Genomic DNA, 21,705 nt, shown 5'->3' on the forward strand with positions numbered 1-21,705 from the left:
AAGGGTCACATTACATTTGGCTTTATATCTCTTTAGTTTCTTTTAATCTATAATAGTTCCACTTTTTTTTTTTTTTTTTAATGACAGAGACTTTTGGAGGAGTCAAGAAGAGTTATCCTTTATAATTTTTTTTTTTTTTTTTTTTTTTGCGATACGCGAGCCTCTCACTGTTGTGGCCTCTCCCGTTGCGGAGCACAGGCTCCGGACACGCAGGCTCGGTGGCCATGGCTCACGGGCCCAGCTGCTCCACGGCATGTGGGATCCTCCCGGACCGGGGCACGAACTCGTGTCCCCTGCATCAGCAGGCGGACTCTCAACCACTGCGCCACCAGGGAAGCCCCTATAATTTTCTACAAAATTGATTTCCTTGTTTTCCTCCGGTGGTATTTAGCTTCCTTCTCGCCCCCCTGTATTTTCTCTTAACTGAAAAGAGGTTTAGAGGCCTGATGACACATTTTTGGCAAGAATACCTCACAGGTGATGTCTCCTTCATACTGTTATCACCTCAAGAGGCACATATTGTCAGATTATTCCACCTCAAGTAGTGCTGTTTGTTCACTTGTTTAAGGTAGTGACTGCTAGATTTCTCCTATGTAAAGATATGTTTTCCTTTTGCAATTAGTAATTTGTGAGGATGATCTACTCCAGCACCATGTGAAGAATCTGTTCCTCTACAGCCTAATGTTTTTAGTAATCATCCATGATCCTTTAGCAACCATCCACATGATAGTTCGGGCATGTTCTTTTTTTTTTTTTTTTTTTTTTTTGCCGTACACGGGCCTCTCACTGTCGTGGCCTCCCCCGTTGCGGAGCACAGGCTCCGGACGCGCAAGCTCAGCGGCCATGGCTCACAGGCCCAGCCGCTCCGCGGCATGTGGGATCCTCCCGGACTGGGGCACGAACCCACGTCCCCTGCATCGGCAGGCAGACTCTCAACCACTGCGCCACCAGGGAAGCCCGTCGGGCATGTTCTTAACCTGAGACTCAGTTTTTTCATCTACAGCCTGGGCATAATAATGCCCATGATTTGGATTTGATGTGTAAAAAAGTATGACATAGAGTGCATATGATGATGCTGTCACGGTCTACCATAACTTCTCCCTTCTTCTGAGAACACCTTTTAGAAAGGTGTTCTAAAGGTGTTCACTTCCTTTTAGAAAGTTTGTACGCTGCTCCAGATAAGTGGTCCACATTGCTGGCTTCTTAGATGATCCTACCTGCCCGGCCTCTGTGGGGCACAGCTGAGTCATCTTCTTTGGCCAGAGTGGAATGAGCTTTTGACCAGAGCTGAGCCAATCAGAATGCTTCCCTGGGAAATTTCCAACCAAGTAGGGGTGGGAATAGGGTGAAGAAGATATTCTTTTTCCCTCAGGTGGCTAAATGTGAGGATGTGAGTCTGGAAGTTGACTGTGTCCCCTGCCGCCTGGAGGATGATAGCCTATGGGGTGGAGGGGATCAAAGCCATCTCTGAGATCAGGGCAGAGGGGGTCTCCCTGGCCTGGCTCTAGGCCTCCCCAGCTGTACTCTGCCCTGCCCCAGCTAAGCCAATAAAGACCCTGTCTTGCCTGAGCGCTTACAAATCCGGGTCTGAACCTTAGGACAGATAGAATCCTGACTAGTAAAAGGGCCTTTGCTATGCCTCTCACATGATAGGTGATTCAATAAATTAGTGGTTCATCAGCTCTCATCCCTTCCTGTTGTCTTTGAGTATGTGCTGGCCCTAGTGGAGAGGTGTGAGGAGGTGGCAGACATGGTCCTGGCTTTTTAAAACTTAGCAGTTACAAATGCGTTTCCTTGGTGGGCGTAGACTCAAAGCAAGGGGGGCTGGTGACTTATCCGGCTCCAAGTGTGGCCGCTCTTGCCACTCGAACCGGCCCCCCAGCCCCACCCCCAGGGCCAGGAGCCAGAGTGCCTCTGTTGGAAGAGCCTAAGTTTAAAAGTTTAAAACCAGCCCACGTGGTGAGAGGTGCAGTCAGCCTTAAGACGCGAGGGCAGAGAAGAGCGGAGGAATGTGAGGGCCGGGGGCGGAGTGGCGGCGGCGGCGGGGGGGCCTGAAGGCGATCAAAACGCATGCGCAGGGCAAGGGCGAGGGAGGGCCTGGGAGTGGGGGAGGGGGGTGAGCGAGGGTCTTGGGGAAGGGGAGCGAACTGGCAGGGCCTTGGGTAGTCAGGAAACTCTGGCTTCTTCCAGGCTCTCGGTCCAGGCTGCTGTTTGTGTAGCGCTGCCTCTCAGCGGAGTCCACAGCGACGTGTCTTCCAGGCACTTCCAGCCATCTCACGGGGGAAGTTACTATTATCATTCCCGTTTCACAGATGAGAAAACTGACACCCAGGAAGGAGAAGTAACTCACCCAAGGTCATCCTGCTGGTGATGGCAGAGCTGGAATCCGAATTCAGATCCGCGGACTTAAGGTTGCTCCAGCCCCGACTCTGTTCCGCGACTGCGGACCACTCCGGAGGCCAGGTTCCCCCAGCTGAGGGCCAGGTGAGCAGCGGGCGGCGGCGGGCCGAGAGGTGAGAATCCCCGCCCTCCCCTGCAGGGCCCCGAGGGCTCGGTGGGCTCTACCGGGAGACGGAGCAGACCCTCGCCGGGCCTCGGGGGCCAACGGGAGGTCCGGACCGCGGACCGCGGGCCGCCTGGAGGGAAGCCCCGCCCGGGAGACCGCGAGACCGGGAGACCCCAACGGTGCCTCGGCAGAGGGACGGGAAACAGTCGTGTGGGGCGGGCGGTGGCAAGCGCAGGTGGAGCCATGGGTTGGGAGGGGGAGGGCGAGGAAGAGGAAGAGGCCCCCCACACCCCAAACATTACCGGCCGGCTGTTGGGACCCGCGGGGATGGATCTGGGGGCTGATGGCCAGGTCAGCACCCATCTTTGGGTCTGGAAAATGTCACTGGGGCTTTCGGGCCACGGAAAGGTGGAGGGTGGTCAGCAGGAAGGAACCTCTGACGGAACCTAAGCCAGTCTGCAGCCCAAGTAGCCTCAAATTAACTGGCGGGAAAAGTGGGGAGTGAGGCTCCTCGTGGCCCAGACGGTTCCCTCCTGGTCTCTTCCTGGTCCAGCCTGAGATGCACTGTATGTTACTCCTCTCGTTCTTCGCCCTGTGTAGTTCTCAGCTGTCCCTGGCATGCGCAGGGCCTGGCCCGATGACAGGGCTGCCCTCGGGCTGCGGCGCGATGGCTCAGGGAGACTCTGCCGCGGGAACCCGGGCCCCACGGAGCATGCAGCTCTTCTACTTTACAGTGCCATAGGTCCTTTTCAAAATAATAATGAAAACAATTGGTGACAGTAGATGGCAGTAGTTTTGCTTTGTTTTGAATGCCCTTGGCAAAGTGAAAAGTTGGCAGTTTTCTGTTCCCCCCATTCTCTCTCCCTGACCCCCAATTTTGGGAATCCCGAACTGAACTGCTGGCCAGTGGCGACTGGTGAAGAGGTGAGGAGGGAGGGGCAGCCGTGCAGGACTGTGGTCCCTGCCTCCACTCTGACTGAGCCTGGGATCCTGGACCAGTCCATTCTTCTTTCCAGCTGTTTCCCCATCAGTACAAAGGGTTCTCCAAATCCCTCTTTATATGAACATGTCTATGGTCCTTTGAGTCTGGCTTATATCAGTGTGTCCCCCAATTGTATATCCCTGGTGCACAGTCATCCAGAACCAGCACTGAGGGCTGCTCCATGCAGGACGCTGGCCTATCCCCCAGAGAAAGGCCCACAAGGTCCCCCTCACTGGAGAGCAGCCTGGGGTGGGCAAGGGGACAGACAGCTAGGAGGTGGCGCCTGGCCTCTCAGTCACCCCAGGCGGGGGAGGGGGGGAGGGAAAGAGCTGTCCCACGTGACAAGTTTATGTGTCTCTTCTCCCCAGTAGTTACCAAGAGCCTGCGAGTTCCTGTCTTTTTTCATCCCTGATTCTCCCCATTGGCCTAAGCTGGGCATGGGGCGCCCAGTAAGTACACAGTTCACTTTTGTGGAATGAATGGTTAATGGCTGGTGGCTGGGAGGGTCCGTGGAGTGGACAGGACCAAGCTGAGCTTTGCAGAAGATGTGGGATTTAAAAGGTCTAGAGGTGAAGTGAGGGCACCGCACCCCCCTCCCCCCGGGAAAGGCTGGAGGTGCTTGGGGTGACTGTGGTGTTCTGGGAATGGAGCGAGACATGGCAGGTGTGGAGGCAGGAGGCTGGGTGCGTGGGAAACTCTATGAAAGAAAAACTGAGAAGGTGAGGAATGCTGACGAGGTGGAAGTGTGGGAGAAATGGAGAAGCCGGCAGGAGCTCCAGGCTAGAGCATGGGGGATGGAGAGGGTGACTAAAATAGGGAAGACACCGAGGTCAGCTTTAGATGCATTGAGGTTCATAGGGGGGCGGAGGGGGGGGCAGGAAGGGGCTCAGACCATCAACGGAAAATGTCCAGGGTTCTCCATTCCATCCAGAGGATGGGGGTCAAGATGCCGCCATGACTCCTACCTGGAGAGCTTTAGAGCCAGGACTCAAGGGTCTCTGGTCTTCATCCTCTTAGAGTAGAGGACACCGAGGCCCTGAAGTTCAGGTGACTCATCAGTACTGGCCAGAGGGTGGAGGGAAGATCAAAAGGGAAGCTTTGCAGAGACGGCAGGATAAATTTTTCAGGTGGGAAGACCTGAAAAAAAGAAAGTAATGAACAACAGAAAGAGGAGAGAGTGCTTTAGAAAGTTTCCAGGCACTCTGACAGCAGTCGAAGGTTAACAGTTGTTAACCCTTTTATAGACAGCAGATTTCCTCTGCCCTCTACCATCAGGCTTGTTCTGCTATGGTGATCAGCAGATCTCAAAGCCTCAGAGACACTCCTTGCCCCCGGCTGCAGTGAGAGGGGCGTCCGCATGGGGAGCGTGGAGGGGCCCCAGTGCGTGGGCACACACAGGGGCGGAGAGGAGAGGGAAACCCCTCACTCTGAGGGCCTTGTCTTGCGCACAGCAGTGCGCAGCTGCGAAGCTTGGTGCTGCCAGGCAGTCTGCTTAGGCAGGAGCCTCCAGGCCTGTCTCTGGGCATGACTTGGAAAGAAAGGCTGTTGTCTTGGGGTGTCCTCCACCTCCCATGTCCTGTCTCTCACCCCCTGATGTTGCCATTCTGCACCGCCGTGTGGCCAGGGTCATTGGGGGCCACCCGGGCAGGGCCCGCCCTGCCTGCCGCACCCAGGCTTCCAACCGCCCCTCTCCTTCCCCTGCTAGCCTGGAGAGGAAAGCAGACTAGTTGAATACATTTGCCCTTAGGTTGTGAATGCGAGTTTCCCTCAGGAATGTTTGCATTTTAGAAGATGGCGGCCCCTCACCCTCCAACTTTAACCCAACGCCTGGGCCTGAAGCACTGTGCCTGACACTTCGTTGGCAGCATTTTACTTGGCCCTCGCAAGGACCTTACTAGGCAGGTGTTATTTCCTCTTTTTTCCAAATGGGGACCCAAGATCCTGAGAGTTTTAGCCAGTTCCCCGAGGTTACCCAGCCAGCAAGTGATAAAGCTGGGACACAGTCACGGGCTTCCAGAACCAAATCCAGCTGTCGGCACTTAGCTTCCACATCACAGGTGCTCCTTCCAAGAAGACATCCTTAATGACAGCTGGTGGTGATGGAGAAGTTCTGAGGGATCCTTAACTGAGGGTCTTGACCTCCAGGCCTAGAGGGTACCTAGGGCTTCTGGAGGGTCTGTGAAACTCTAAAACTTTTAAAAACTTTCTGTGTGCATATTTTCTGCTCATTTTTCAGCAGAGGGCTCCTCCAGGCCAGGTGGACCCCTGTCCGTCTACACCCCAGGTCCTGAGAAAAGAAGGCCAGTCACTGAAGGCACTTCAGGCCCTGGTTTTAATCTCTGCCCTGGTCCTCATTCTGAAATCTCAAAAGGCACATAGTAGCTGACAGCTGACTGGAGAGGTTCTTCTGTGGCCAGTGGGTGGGTGTCAACAGAACTGAGAGGTGGAAATTTTACAGAGGTGGAAATTGAGGCTCAAAGAAGGGACCCCACACACTCAAGATTGCCCAGTGAATTAGAGGCAGAAATGTTTTATGCATTGTTTAGGCCTACTGAAGGCGTCTGTAAGGCTGTAAGTTTAATCAAGGCAAAGAAATCAACATTTCCCCAGCCTCACGTGTGCTAACATGTCCACGGGCATCATCTCCTTCACCCCGTGCTGCGTGAGACCCCCCCGCATTGTTCCCCTCCACAGGTGATGCTGACATTAGAGGACAAAGACATGAAGGGGTTCACCTGGGCCATAGCCCCTGCCTTGACCTCCCTGGGCTACCTGCTTATACTGCTGGTCTCCATCTTCCCCTTCTGGGTTCGTCTGGTGAACGAGGAGTCCCAGGAAGTGTTTTTCAGTGGCCTGTTTGAGAACTGCTTCTATATCAAGTGCTGGAAGCCTCGACCCTTACCCGGTAGGAGGGGGATGGGGGTGGGGATGGGGGTGAGGGAGATGGGGCCAGCGCGGGCGTTGGGGAGTGACAGAGGACTGGTGGGGGCAGCTAGGACAGAACTGAATTCGCCCCTGACTTCTCCCCACTAGAGTCCATTAGCGCTCCCCCCCACCCTTAGTTGTGATGCCCACCGTTACCTCCTGGGATCGCCAGACATCCCCTGTGGGGGCAGTACTGCCCTTACTAGAGAACCACTGGTTTAACCCCAGGGTAGGTTCTAGAATATCTGGGTCTTCAACACCTTTGTCTCTTTGTCCCTCCCCCAGCCGCTCACCTCTGCACGCTCAGGAGGTCATACAGACTCACCTTAACAAGGTCTGAATCATGCCAACAGTAGGAGAATGAATCCCCCTCGATCCTCGGTCTGTTTCACTACTCCTGTTAACGTGGATAATTAAATAGGGGTGTGAGGGACTCCTTGCAGAGCTCAGAATATCCTGACCTCACAGAGTTCTGATTTTCCACCGGTGACTTATTTCAGTGTGACCAATGCGGATGCAATTCTTCACATTTCCACATGCAACAAATTTTATCACGACAATTTCATTTTATGTTGTTTATTAAAGCCACCGTTTTTTCCCAAACAATACATGATTTTCCCCTACACTTTGATACAACCAGATTCACGTAACAGTATTTGTTAAGAACTGGTTAATAATTTCAGTGTCTGAAATTGCCCATCTAACTTTTTTTTCATGTCATGGGGAACAAGATGGTGGGCCCAGGGCATGCTTGGGGGCAAAGCAGCCGGGTCAGAGCCTTGGTCCCAGGCCACGCTTTGGGACCTGATGGCGACCAGGCTCCAGGGCCACCCCTGCCCAGGCTCTGCAGGGCTCTGCCCGCTGGACCAGGGTGCCCAGCGCCAGCCCGCTCTCCCTCCCTCCCCTGCAGTTTACATCATCGTGGGCCGTGTTTTCCTGCTGTCCGCTGTCATCTTGTCTTTCCTCACCACCGTCGTCATGGTGTCCTTTGCATCTCGGCTCTTTCCGAGGACCCGGAAGCACAATCTTGTGTCAGCCTTCATCAGCTTCCTCACAGGTGGGGAGCAGCAGGCGGGCCCCAGCCTTGTGGGTGGGGGATCTGGGGAGACGGCCGGAGATGGGGGGGGTGGTCTCTGGAGAGGGGATTTTTAGGGCCCCTCTCCTCCACTGCCCTCTCAATGAAGTAGCCCACCCCAACCTGCCCCCTCAGGGATTGTGATCCCCCCGCTTTGGGGCTCATCCTAACTCTGCACTCCCAGCGGACACAGTCCTCACAGCCTTGGCTTGGTGTCATCTGTCTGGGGGTCTTTTTCCCATAATCTCTATCCCAGCAACTGTCATGGAATCTGGTACAGGGTTATAATATAATTGAAATATAGAATATAAATGAAATACAAATGTTTCTTGGATGAACGAATGGAAGAGATCATCTCTGCCCTCTGGAACCTTTTGACTTTAAAAGGCTGACCAAGGCCCTACCCTGGGAGGCTCCCATCAGATGGAGGAGGTGGAACGCTCACAGTGGGAAAATCAGGTTGAGTTTCGTCCAAAACGTCACACCCAGGGGGCCCCATCTGGAGTCAGCCAAGAGCACAGGCACAGAGGGTACCCGGGAAGGGGATTTCTGATCATGGGGCCCCTGGGAGGTGAGGCACACAGGCTTTGAGATGAGTTGGGAAGGAGGGCGAGACAGGCATGTGGGGTGGAGGTTATTGGCTCTGAAGGGGCAAGGGTGCGGGCAGGAGCCACACAGGTGTAGGAAGGCTGGAGTGGAGGTGGGAGCCACGGGAGGAGAGCAAGGCTGCCGCCCTGTGACCCACAGGGGCCTGTGCCTTCCTGGCCTTGTTGCTGCATGCCCTGGAGATCCAGAGTCTGCGGATGAAGCCCAGCCCCCCGCAGTTCTACGTGCAGTGGCCTTACTACGTCCTGGGCTTTAGCATCCTTCTGTTCCTAGTGGCTGGTGAGTGTCCCAGGGCTGGTGCCCTCTCCCTGCCCTCTGTCCGGATTCAGGAGCTGTGGACGCTCTAGAGCTGTGCTGTTCAAAACCGTGGTCACTTGTGGCTATTTAATTAAAATGAAATCAAGTTAGAAATTGAGTTCCTCAGTCACGCCAGCCACACTTCACATGTTCAAAAACCACGTTATTATGTGCCTAGTGGCTTCCACATTGGACGGTGCGGATGCAGAAGTTTCTGCTGGACAGCACTGCTCTAGGGCCTCAGCCCTGTCCCCCACCCTCGTCCTCCCCATTCTTATGCTCCTTGACTTTAGAACCAAACTTGCACACTTTCATACTCTCCCTTACCACCATCCCGGCTCCTAAGGCTTTCTATTCCTGTCTCTTTATCTTGAAATCTGTGATCTTATTCCTCACTCAGTCGCTTTTTCTTTAGCAACTGTCATCGTCATCATCGAAATTTTTAATCCCTTCTAATTTTGTCCCTACTCCTAATCCTCTTCCCACTATTTTAACCTGACCCATGATCAGAACCTATTTTAACTTGATTCTATTATGCATTGAATATATAACAAAGAATGTTTATAATATATCTGTAAGATACAAGTAATTATAAATAAACTGTACACCCATATTTCCACCATATAGTTTAAGAACTAGCCACGTTTTGTCGAATCCATCGTTTATAAGTTACACCCTTATTTTATGTACCACTGAGAAAGAAAAATTGATACCAAATATAATTCTAAGATGCTAGAGCTTGTAAGGTACATCCTCATTTCAGAGATTTTAAAATGTGAAAAAAAATGGGTTTGTCAAAATTAACAAAACATGTTAGAACATTAAGTATTCAATATCTTTGAAGTCTTCCCCCCTCTACCATGTGGCTGTTCCTGGTCTCTTCCTCTTCTCTCCCCTCTGGATTCAATTCTTCAGAAATTTATGCCAATCATGTTTACTACACATATATATCCTTAAACAACATATTATTTAGTTTTGCATGCTTTAAAACTTTATATGAATATAATCAAACTGTATTTTTTCTTCTGGAGTTTGCTATGTTTGATCAGCATAATCTTGAGATTCCTCCATGTTAATATGAGGAACTAAGCTTCATTCATTTTTACCACCTTGAGTATTTAATTGTATAACTAAGCTTTCCTATAGAAGCATGGCATTTCTCTATGGGAGAATTTTAAGTTTATGACTGAGTTTCTTTCATGATTTTAGGACTATTCAGATATTTTATTTCTTCTTAAGTCAATTTTGGTAATTTATATATTTCTCTAAGTTTTATCTAAGTTTAAAATTTTATTGACATAAAATTACTCAAAATGTTTTACTTTTAATTTGTGCTGCATCTGTAGTTATGTACTTTAAAAGAATTTTTGGGGGGCTGCATTGGGTCTTCATTGCTGCGCGTGGGCTTTCTCTAGTTGCGGTGAGAGGGGGCTACTCTTCGTTGTGGTGCGCGGGCTTCTCATTGCGGTGGCTTCTCTTGTTGTGGAGCATGGGGTCTAGGTGTGCAAGCTTCAGTAGTTGCAGCACGCGGGCTTCAGTAGTTGTGGCTCATGGACTCTAGTGCTCAGGCTCAGTAGTTGTGGCACATGGGCTTAGTTGCTCCGTGGCATGTGGGATCCTCCTGGACCAGGGATCGAACCGTGTCCCCTGCATTGGCAGGTGGATTCTTAACCACTGCGCCACCAGGGAAGTTGCTGTAGTTATGTATTTTTTTCACACCTAATTTTCTCTTTTTTCATTACTATGTTTGTCAGAGGTTTATCAGTTTTTTTTAGTGTTTTCAAAGAACCAGCTTTTTAGCTTTCTTGAAAACAAACCTTGTTTGTTTTCTATTTAATTACTTTTTGCTTCTTATTTTGAACTTCCCTCCCTACTACTTTTTTGTGTGTTTATTCTGCTGTTCCTTTTTCAGCTTCCTAAATCAGGATCTAAGCTCATTGATTATTTCTTCTTTTCTAAGTAGGCATTTAAAGCTTCAGTTGCCCTCTAAGAATTGCGTCTTTATTTGCAGCTCTCATTTTGATGTGTAATATCTTTTGTTGTTGTTTGATTTCAGATATTTTCTTGTTCCCCTTATGATTTTTTCTTTGATCCATGAATTATTTTAAAATATACTTTTAAATTTCTAAGCATAGAATTTTTATTGTATCTTGGTGATAATGATTTTAACTTAGTTTTAATTTGATGACAGATCATGGCTTATATAGTCCTAATATTTTCAGATTTATTGACTTGCTTTATAGCCTAGTCTGAGGTCCGTTTTCATGTCTCATGTTGAATGCAACCTTTTATCTATAAACATTACATCAAGCTTTTTTATTATCTTGTTTAAACCTTGATTTAGAATTGCTATATTTTACTAGTGGATTGAACTTTTTGTCATCATGCTGTGATACTTTTTATTCCTTATAATGTTTTTTGTTGTAAAGTCTGTTTTATCTGATATTACTATAACTACCTCTACATTCTTTAGGTTATTATTTGCCTGTTAGGTCTTTTACTTTAAACCTGTCTCTGTCTTCACATTATGGATGTCTCTTATAGATAGCTTATGATTGGATTTTTTCATCTAGTCTTATTATAACCTTTGTCTTTTATCTGGAGCATTTAGTTGATTTACATTTATTGTGACTACTGATATATTTGTATTTTTTCTACCACCTTAGTTTGTGCTTTCAGTTTTTTCTGCTCCCCACCCTCTACCTCACTTGCCTTGCTTTGGGTTGATTGAATGTTATGTATATAATTCTCATTACATTTCCTCCCTCATTAGCTTGGAAATTATACTGTCTGTTTTCATTTGTGTCATAGTTACTCTTGACATTTTAACATGCTTAGTTAATCAGCATATTTATTCTCTTCATAAATAATTCAAGGACCCTCCCCCCCAACTTATATGCATTTTGTCCAGTGTTTTGGTTTCTTCTGTTTTTTAAAAAATTCTATACATTATTATTATTATTATTTTATGCATTTAATACTTGTTTAAATTTACCCACATATTTACCAATTTAGCTGCTCATCAAACCTCAGACCTTCTATCTAAGATCATTATCCTGAAGTACATACTTTATAATGATTTTTTTTAACTTTTTATTTTATATTGGAGTATGGTTGATTAACAATGTTGTGTTTCAGGTGTACAGCAAAGTGATTCATTTATACATGTATCTATTCTTTTTAAAATTCTTTTCCTATTTAGGTTGTTACATAATATTGAGCAGAGTTCCCTGTGCTATACAGTAGGTCCTTGTTGGTTACCCATTTTAGATATAGCACTGTGTACCTGTCAATCCTAAACTCCCTAACTATCCCTCCCTCAACCCTTCCCTCCTGGTAACCATAAGTTTGTTCTCTAAGTCTGTGAGTCTGTTTCTGTTTTGTAAATAAGTTCATTTATATCATTTTTTTTATAATGATAATGATGATGACTCTAGTTTTGACAATTAATGTATTTTATTTATTTATTTATTTATTTATTTATTTATTTATTTATGGCTGTGTTGGGTCTTCGTTTCTGTGCGAGGGCCTTCTCTAGTTGCAGCAAGCGGGGGCTACTCTTCATTGGGATGCGTGGGCCTCTCACTATCACGGCCTCTCTTGTTGAGGAGCACAGGCTCCAGACGCGCAGGCTCAGTAGTTGCGGCTCACGGGCCTAGTTGCTCCGTGGCATGTGGGGTCTTCCCAGACCAGGGCTTGAACCCGTGTCCCCTGCATTAGCAGGCAGATTCTCAACCACTGCACCACCAGGGAAGCCCTCATTTTTTTTTTTTTTAGCTTTTTTAATGAGGGTCAGTTAGAGATATACTATCTCATATTTTGTTTGTATGAAATTATCTTTCATTTTTGTTTATTAAAGTTAGTTTTGCTGAATATAGATTTTGAAGTTAACAGTTATTCTCCCAGCATTCAAGATATTATTCTATTACTTTCCCACTTCTGTTCTTATTGTTGAGAAGTTGGCTCTCTTTAAAAATATCATTCTTTTTGAGGCAACTTTTTTTTCTGTGAGACTTTTTTTGGTATTTTGCAGGGTATGGATGTTCGTGTTATGATCTGATGTGTGAACTGAAGCTGAGGAGTGATATCTCTCAGCATTTGTAAAACATTTTTATCTCCTCCCCATTTTATTTCCCTTTCTTTTTGTCCTCTGTGGAACTCCAGGAAGATTTCTGTTAGACCTTGTTACTCTATCCTGCATGTCTTAATTTCTCTTTCATATTTTCTGTCTTTGTCTTTCTGGGCTGCATTGTGAATAACTTATATAGATGTATCTTCAATTTTACCCATTCGCTTTTTAAAAAAAGATTTATTTATTATTATCATTATTTTTTAAATGTATTTTTGGCTGCATTGGGTCTTAGTTGGCGGGCTTCTCTCTAGTTGTGGCATGTGGGTTTTCCCGTCTCTAGTTGTGGCGCACAGGCTCCAGGGCGTGTGGGCTCTATAGTTGTAGTGCACCAGTTCCAGAGCCGTGGGCTCTGTGGTTTGCGGCACGCGGGCTCTAGTTGAGGCACGCGAGCTCAGTAGTTGTGGCACGCGGGCTTGGTTGTCCCATGGCATGTGGGATCTTAGTTCCCTGAGCGGGGATCAAACCCGTGTCCCCTGCATTGCAAGGTGGATTCTTTACCACTGGACCACCAGGGAAGTCCCTACCCATTCACTTTTTAGCTGTGTCTGATCTATTTAACCTAGCCATTAAATCTTTATTTCAGTTAATCTATTTTATAACTAGAAGTTGTATTTTCCTGTAAATCTTGTTACTTTTATGCTTTTTTCCTCATGTTTAAAATCTGTTCTCTGAATATATTTTTATTATACATGTTAAACATACTTATTTTATATTCTGTGTCTTATAAGTTTAACAACTGAATTATTTGCTGCTGTTTCTATAGGCTCTTGCTGTGGTACCTTCTTTCTTGGCATGGTCTGTGGATTTCGACTGTGAACTTATTTTCCTTGGAATATTTTTTTGTTGTCGTTGTTGGAAATTATTTGAGGCCTATATTTAAAGTGTTTCCTCAAAAAAGGATTTGCATTTGCTTCTGCCCGGTGCTTGGGTGCAGAACTACCCTAGGATCACAACCAAAATACTTAGGTATTGTTAGTTTAGCTGCAGACCCACATAACAGCTAGCCTGTGTTTGTGAAATCTCAGTCAATGCAGGTAACTTTGCAGTTCCAGTTTCATGTGGCCGACTCTTATTAGATTTCCCCACTGTGAGCAGGACCTGGGCTTTCCTTTTATTTTTCCGTGTCCCGAAAGGCCAACAGAATGGAAACTCAGGGTCACATGGGTTGAGTGCATGTCTCCAAGGTGAAGGCTAATTGTGTGGTTGCTTAACCCTTCAAATTCCTGTTATCACTATGGTTTTGGCGTCTAAGAATGTCTTACTCTGATGTCAGCTTGATGATGCATTTATAAATAATAGATTTTTGAAGAAATATTTAGAATTTTTGTTTTGTTTAGTGGGAGAGTAGCTGGTCTGCTATAAAGCTAAAAATAGTTGTCTTTTATCTTAGTCTTAGCCGTAATACAGCATTTATTATCCACTCAAGATATCTCCGTTTGTTCTTATCAACATTGATTCTCTTCTTCCTTTCTTTCACTTACTGAGGGTCTTGAGTGAGTTGGCCATGAAGAGGCCTGGGCTTTGTGTTTGACCTTCCTCTCTGAAACCTTGTTTTCTTACCTATTAATGGTTAGACAATTGCTAAGATACCTTCCAGCACTGGCCATGGTTCCATGAATTTATCCATCTATTTGTATGCCTTGTCCTTTTATTGGAGGGGAGAACTAGGAGGGCAGGTGCAGACCAGAGGGAGTCAGGTCAGAGGAGGGAGTTTCCGACCTCTAGGGCAGGCACTGAGCTTGACACTCTCTCTCTCACCTGACCCAAATTTTTGCTGTCACCCAGGTGCCATCTGCCTCGTTCAAGAAACAGCCTGCCTTAGCTGTCATTTGTTGCCCATTTCCCAGAGTACTGAGGAGACCCAAGAGATCTCACACCTGGAAAACGTGGAGAGTTTGGGAGGAGAATTGAGCTCCATACAGAGGGAGACGCTGCTGAAGGAAGAAACAGTTATCTAGACCAAGATAGTCTGTGCCCTGCCCTTCATCAAGCTGTGTGAGTGCACACGTGTCACTGTGTGTGGCTCCCCCACCTCCACCAGTCTCTGCTACTTTTGATGAGGCTCTTGAGTGTCAAATCAACCCTCCACTTCCCCTACTCAAAGTGATTCTATCTTGCGTGTGTTTGAAATTTGTTAAAAGTTTTCTGAATTCTTCTGAGCTTTCTGAGTGATTTTTTTGGACAAGTGTTTTCGATAAAACAATGACTACTGTCTGTTAATCCATGCCTCAAAAAACAAACAGGGGTCTTCCCTGGTGGTCCAGTGGTTAAGACTCTGAGCTTCCAGTGCAGGGGGCACAGGTTCGATCCCTGGTTGGGGAACTAAGATCCCATATGCCACACAGCATGGCCAAAAAATAAACAAATGAACAAACAAAACACAACAAAACATCAGCCTGCAGCCTAGAGGGCAGGAAGGGAGGGAGGAATATTAGGAAATGATCAAGTGACATGAGTTTTGTAAAATAAAAACTGAACAGAGTATAACCACCCCACTGTTCCAGCCATGCTGATCTCCCAGTTGTGGCTTTCCATACTCATTCTGCTGATTTAGGGTGGTCTGGCCCACTGTTACATATTTTAGAGTTTGTAGATTTTCTCTATGCCTAGTTCTATATTGTTCCTATAGGGTTTTGTGAGGTGGCAAAGTGAAAAGACTGGAACTAGGCTGTCATCATCTCCCTATGAGAAAGAAACTCCCAAGATACCTTTTGGAGAGAAATGTAATAAAAAACTAAAGACAGTCTAACTAAAACACCTAGTGCCTGTTCTTCAGGTATGTATGTCCAATGTAGGTAAAATCGGAGTCCCTGAGGAAGAAAATGGAAATAAAGGAACAGAACAAGTATTTAAAACTAAAATTCAAGAAAACTTCACTGAAATAAAGTTCTTTTCTATTGAAAAGGAATCTGTTGGAAGGAGTAACATCTGCTTAGGAAAACTGATACGAGATGACCAACCTCTTCCATGATGGGGCAATGCTTTATTGTTATTATTATTATTTACTGGAATAGACACTCTGGAACAAAGCATGGCCCCATTGTGGAAGGCCTAGAGCCTCTTCCTTTATGCACAAATACTGGCGTACTATGCAAAATTACTAGACATGAAGAAATGTGACCAACAAGAGAATAAACAACCAATAGAAGCAGATGACAGAATGATCCAAATATTGGATTTAGCAGACACAAACTTTAAAATAACTATTATTAAGCTATTATTAATGTGTTAAAGAAATTAAAAGAAGTGCAAAATTTTCAAAAAATGGAGGACACTCTACTGAGATGCCATTTCTCCCTGTGAGATTTGCAAGAATCAAAAGTTTGATGCAACATGTTGTGTTGGCTAACCTGTGGGGAAGTAGGCACCATCATACATGGCAGATGGAAGTGCAAAATGATACAGCCCTCCTGAGGGGAATCTGGCAATATCTACAAAACTGCAGAAGTAATGCTTTAAACCAACCCAACTCTCAATTTAAGGATTTATCCAACAGATATACCTGCACACATCTTTAAGAATGACATAGGTGCAGGGTGATTAAATGCTGCAGCTTTTGCAGTAACAAATGATTAGGAGCAACTCAAATGCTCATCAACAGGAGACACTTTAAATAAATTATGTTACATCCACACCAGCTTAAAAAAAAAAGAATGAGAAAGGTCTCTAAGTACTGATATGGAATATTTTCTAGGACATATTACATGATAAAAAGCAAGGTATCTAGTATATTTCCTTTCGTGTAAGAAAAGGGGAGAAGGTAGGGAAATATGTGAATATTAGTATTTGCAAATAAATAAACACTTGAAGACCGTATAATAAATGAATGAATCTTTAGAGATGGGGGTAGATTAAGAAATGGGGTGGAGGCTTCCCTCGTGGCACAATGGTTGAGAATCCGCCTGCCAATGCAGGGGACATGGGTTTGAGCCCTGGTCCAGGAAGATCCACATGCCGTAGAGCAACTAAGCCTGTGCGCCACAACTACTGAGCCTGCGCTCTAGAGCCCGCGAACCACAACTACTGAGCCCATGTGCTGCAACTACTGAAGCCCGTGCACCTAGAGCCCGTGCTCTGCAACAAGAGAAGCCACTGCAATGAGAAACCCGCACACCGCAACGAAGAGTAGCCCCTGCTTGCCACAATTAGAAAAAGCCCGTGTGCAGCAATGAAGACCCTATGCAGCCAAAAATAAATAAATAAAATTATATTTTAAAAAATGGGGTGGGTGGAGTGGGCAGAGGGAGGAGTAATCATTCTGTGTGTAACTTCTTATGTGAGTTTGGCTCCTGAATCATGTACATGTATTACCTATTCAAAAATTCATATTAAATCTTAAAGGGTAAATTGGGTAATATAAGTCAAATATCCAACACTGTCCATAACAGCACTCTGAACTCCTATAACCTTCATTTCTATAGTTAGTGCTAAAACAACGTTCACATCTGCCATTTCACTCTGTACTGCTAAAGACAGGCCAGCTATGATTCTACCCATTTTCTTATTAAAGAACCAGAGAGGTGAAGCCCTCTGATGTTCAGTACAGGTTTTTAAAATTTTAAAGTAAACTCTGCTGCCTCTTAACCTGTTTCCTCTTTATGGTCATGACAACTTCTCCCGGCTTTCTGTATTTCACCTCGTAACCTCATCTCTTCTGTCTCTTGTCAGATAATTTTCTTCCTCTCTCCCTCTGCATCTGTCCCTTTCTCCTTCCCTTCCTCCCTTTTTCCCTTCTTCTTTCTTGCCATGCCCCCATGCTCTCAATTCATTCAGTACCATGTTCTTTGCCAAAAAAAAAAAAAAGCCTTCAATTGCTCATCTTCCTGAAATCTGCCTTCTTTCTGACAATGCCATTTCCCTAGCAATCCTTAGTTCTAGTCTGGTCTCTCAGGGCCAGGAGCATGAGGTCAGAACTTATCTGGTTTCTTCTGCAGTTTTCAGGGTACCATTCTTAATTTTTCTCCAACAATCTCTTCTTTAAACCATGGGAAAGTAGGGTCAATGATATAGAAAATCTCTCCAGATGCAAAAGCACAACATAAAACTGCAGTAATTAAAACAGTTTGGCAGGTCCTGACACAGGATACAGAGATTACAGAACAGAGTAAGAGTACTAATATAAAGCCTACTTTATAGAGGAATATAATATTTGATAAAATTAACCTTTTAAATCAGCAAGGATTACTGATCCTTCAATAAATGGTTGAGGAAAACTTGCTAGCCATTTGGAAAAAAAAAAGACTGGCTGGATTTTCTCTTTTTTTTTTTTCCTTTGATCAGAATGCATTTCCGACAGATCTCAGATTTAACCTAACAATAAATGTCTTAGAAGTGTGTACAGGGGATTTACAAAATCATCTTGGAGTATGGAAGGCACAAAACAGAGAAGATTTAAAGAAAAAGGAAGGATTAATTTGAATATGTAAAACATATATTTTGCAGTGCACAGAGTTTCATTAAGAAAGACAAAAGGCAAATAGGAAAATATTTGCAAAACTTTTGAAAAAGGGCTATTTTCCTTAATTTTCAAAAAACTCATATTTCAGTAAGAAAGAGATAACCCAACAGAAACAGAAGAAAGGGTAAAAATAGTCAGTTTGCAGAAAAGGAAATACAAGTAGCTAATGAAGGTAGGAAAAACGACTTCACTTATAATTAAGAAGTCCAAACAAAAACGTGGGCATCACTGATTTCACTCATCAGATTGGCAAAGATGAAAAAGTTTGATGACATCCAGCGTTCATGAGACTGTGGGAAAATGAACGCTATCCCCCACTGTTTGTGAGAGTGGAAATTGGTGCAGACTCTTTGCAGGATAATTTGGCAATAGCTGACAAAATTTTAAATGAATGTGATTTAGATCCCATAATTCCATGTATGGGAACTCATCCTTTAGATTTATTTGCCAAAAAGTGCACAAGGAATTCTGTATGACGATGTTCATCCAGGTTTCTGGTAAATCTGAATGCTGGAAACCACCTAAATGTCCACTGATAAGCTTTATAAATCATGGGGAACACAGAACATACAGTGGAATACTGTAGAGCTGGTAAAGAGTGGGGTAGATCAGTATGTGTAGGTGTGGAAAGATATGTTGTTTACTGAATAAAAGCAAAGAGCAGAATAGAATATAGTATGATTCTGTTTATGGAAAACAAACAGGATAATGCGTTTTATGCTTAGTTTGCCTATAACATTTCCGAAAAAATTCCTGAAACCTGCTTCATGGCCTCATCCTAACCTCTGATTCCTCAGGTCTCCGTGTTTTTCTTGTTGGTTTCGGTCCCTCCCCCACTCAGCTTGGACTCCATGGTCACTCAGTACAACCTTCTCCCACTAGAGCCCTCACTCCCCCCACGCCCTTGGCATTCTTTCATAATCATCCTTATGACCAATCCTAATATTGGATTAATCCAGCTGTTTTCTTAGCCCCCAGACTGCATAGACAATTGTGTGGATTGATTCTGTCACTTATTTTGTTTTGTTTTCAATATCAGTCATTCAGTGTTGCTTGACAATCTTTTCATTCATTCTATGATTTTTTTCCTACATCATTCCTCACAACAGATATGCTAATCTTCACTCCATTATTTAGGCTGCAACCTATCATTGTCCCCTGCACTCTCAGCAGGTAACATCACTGAGAAAAGAGGTTAAGCATGAGCTCCTTAAACACTTCTCTAGAATAATTTTAAAATAATCTATTTCAGCGTAAGCAAACTACAGCCCTTGTGTCAAATCCAGCCCTGGCTGTGAGCTAAGAATGGTTTTTACAGTTTTAAAGGATTGTAAAAATGAAGAACAGGCGACACACTATGTGTTCTGTCTAGGATAGTTACCATCTGGTCCTTCATAGAAAAAGTTTGCTGAGCCCTAACCTAGACCATAACCCATGTTTGATTCTTTTCTTCCCCGTTCAGAAGAGCCCCTTTCTCTTCTCCAAGGCTGACCTGGAAACCTGTGATCTGATCCAATCTCTCTTTGCCTCTTCCAGAATGCCTTCTTCCTTGTGTCTTCTCCATGGCAAGCTGAACGATGGTTTTTGAAATCGCTCGGTATAGTTCAGTTTTCCAAGACAGACTAAGTCCATCAGGCTGTTTCTCTTGGTCCTCGATGGTTCAGCCCTGTCCCTCTTGGATGTGAGGGCATGTTAGTAAATGAGGAGGCGAGGCAACAATATTTCCAAGATGGGTTGATAACGAAATTTGTACTATAAAAGGATGGGAGACCCTGTGAGCAGGGCTGGACTTTGCCCTGGCATGTGGTATAAGGAATGGACCCAATGTTACCTACTTCCAGATGACCAACCAGTTGTCTGCTTTCTAAAAGTACATTCTTATTGATATGAGATGTGGCCTTTGTCATTTACTAAATGATTCCACCTTCTCTCTCATTCTCCAGATCCAATCAATCCCTAAACTTTGCCAATTTTACTTTCCCAATATGTTTGATATCCAAACTCTCCTTGCGATCTGTATTCTCACGACTGCCCCAGTCCTGTCTCTCATCCTTTCTCTCGGGGACTGCATTATTTAGCTTCGTTTAACCCACAGTCAGTCTTCTCATCTCCCCACCTCCCTCGCCTCTTGCTCAGTCTCTCTTGCAGGTTTCTCTGTAGTACCTTTCTAAAATCGGTCCCTTCTCGCCTTTAAATCTTTCCGCGGCTTCCCATTGCCTCCAGGTTACCTAGCTCAGCCGCCTGCTCTAGCGGCTCTGAGGGAGCGGGAAAGCCACCAGTCCCCACCATTTGCTGGGCTCGTCGTGCTCCCTCCGCTTGGGGGCACCTGACCTCACTCTTGGGTCCATCCATCAAATCTGAGCTCAGGTGCCGGCTCCTCCAGGAAGGCTTCCCTGACTAGCGCCTACGCCTACGCCCCCACACACTACCCAGGGTGGAGGCCCCTTATGTGAACCCACAATACTCGGTGCTACCCTCCATCACCCTCCGCCCCTAACCCTCGCAAAAAGCGCTGGAGGCCGCAATAAACACTTGTCGACCGACGGGTCTCTAAAGTCTTTGAGGGAGGCGCCGTACCCGGCGGTGCGTCCGGTGGGTCCTTCCCACCGGAGGAACGCAGGTGCAAAGGCACGGAGGCGCAAAGGGGCCTGGCGACCGCGAGCCTCGAGGGAAGTAGGTAGGCGGGGGAGGAGCCCCTGGTGGTCCAGCGCGCGCTCCCGAACGGTCCCCGGGGACGAGCGACCATCGAGACGCACCGGCCTCCGAGAGTCCTAGAGGGGAAACGGAAGGGGCCCTTCCTTGACGCACCTGTCTGACAGCGTCCGTCGCCCACTTCCGGTCCGCCGCGGGCCCGGGCGAGCCCGGCACAGGTGCGGGGCTGCGGGGCGGAAGTGGCCGGGGATCCGGGGCCGGGCTGAGGGCCTGCTGCGGGCCTCGGCAGCTGCGAGGCTGTCGCTGCGGGCGGCGCGTCTCCCCGGAGCTGACTCCCGCGGCACCGAGCGGGACCCGGGGGGCCGCACCGCGCTGGGCTCAGGTAGGAGCGAGGCTGATCCCGCCCGGCCAGGGTTGCCTTAACGGAGGGGTGTCCACGAGCCTGATCTCTTGAACCAAAGCGGAACACTGTGAAGAGTGAGAGTGGTCGTTTTAGAACCAGACGCTCATTCAAAGAAACCATGGGTCGCCTGTTTGTCAAGTGCTAGGGGTAAAAGATGAGTGAGGACCTTTCCTGACTAAAGGGAATCTGGCAGACGGAGAGAGACAGAGGGGTAAACATTCGTACTATAACGCGGTAAATGCAACCATGAACAAATGTAATAGCTAGAAAGCCAGGAAAGAGAAATCTCAGTTGATGCAGCAGAGAAAATGAATAGACTGAAAATGTCAGTAGATTTAAGATAGGTAGGTAGGTAGGTAGGTAGATACCTAGGTAGATAGGTAGATACAGTAACTTCCAATAGAATATTAAGCACACACTTGGGACGTACATAACTGACAATTGCTTATTCTCTGCTCTGTTTAGAGTGAGCCCCATCCCCCTCCCCAAGTCTACTACAAGCCTCTTCTTTCTCATGAGTACTTGAACCTGCATAAACCTTTCTGTCTTTTTGGCCTCCCATGTTTCTCATCTATACCATATGTTTTGGGAGGCCGACGTTGGCCTGCAATCTAACCTCTTACGTCTTCAGTTTCTGAAAAGCAGGGGAAGTAGTACTCACCCGATAGG

General features: G+C 46.2%; 1 protein-coding gene across 3 annotated transcripts in view; it reads left to right on the forward strand.

Annotated features, from left to right (window-relative positions):
* Positions 1–14,641, forward strand: part of TMEM225B (transmembrane protein 225B) — a 29,751-nt gene extending 15,110 nt beyond the window's left edge. Inside the window, exons 2-7 of one of the 3 annotated variants that reach the window (XM_060078702.1) lie at positions 2,313–2,484; positions 3,860–3,937; positions 6,183–6,393; positions 7,324–7,470; positions 8,236–8,373; positions 14,309–14,641. In XM_060078702.1, the coding sequence (XP_059934685.1) occupies positions 2,371–2,484; positions 3,860–3,937; positions 6,183–6,393; positions 7,324–7,470; positions 8,236–8,373; positions 14,309–14,481 (861 nt within the window). In that variant the 5' untranslated portion in view covers positions 2,313–2,370 and the 3' untranslated portion in view covers positions 14,482–14,641. Of the gene's footprint in view, positions 1–2,312; positions 2,514–3,856; positions 3,938–6,182; positions 6,394–7,323; positions 7,471–8,235; positions 8,374–14,308 lie in introns of those variants that run through there. The other 2 variants (XM_060078703.1, XM_060078704.1) reach the window with 2 other exon arrangements.
* The last annotated feature ends 7,064 nt before the right edge of the window (positions 14,642–21,705 follow it).

The sequence above is a fragment of the Mesoplodon densirostris genome, chromosome 16, assembly GCF_025265405.1.
Source record: "Mesoplodon densirostris isolate mMesDen1 chromosome 16, mMesDen1 primary haplotype, whole genome shotgun sequence".
In the NCBI taxonomy this organism is placed as follows: Eukaryota; Metazoa; Chordata; class Mammalia; order Artiodactyla; family Ziphiidae; genus Mesoplodon; species Mesoplodon densirostris.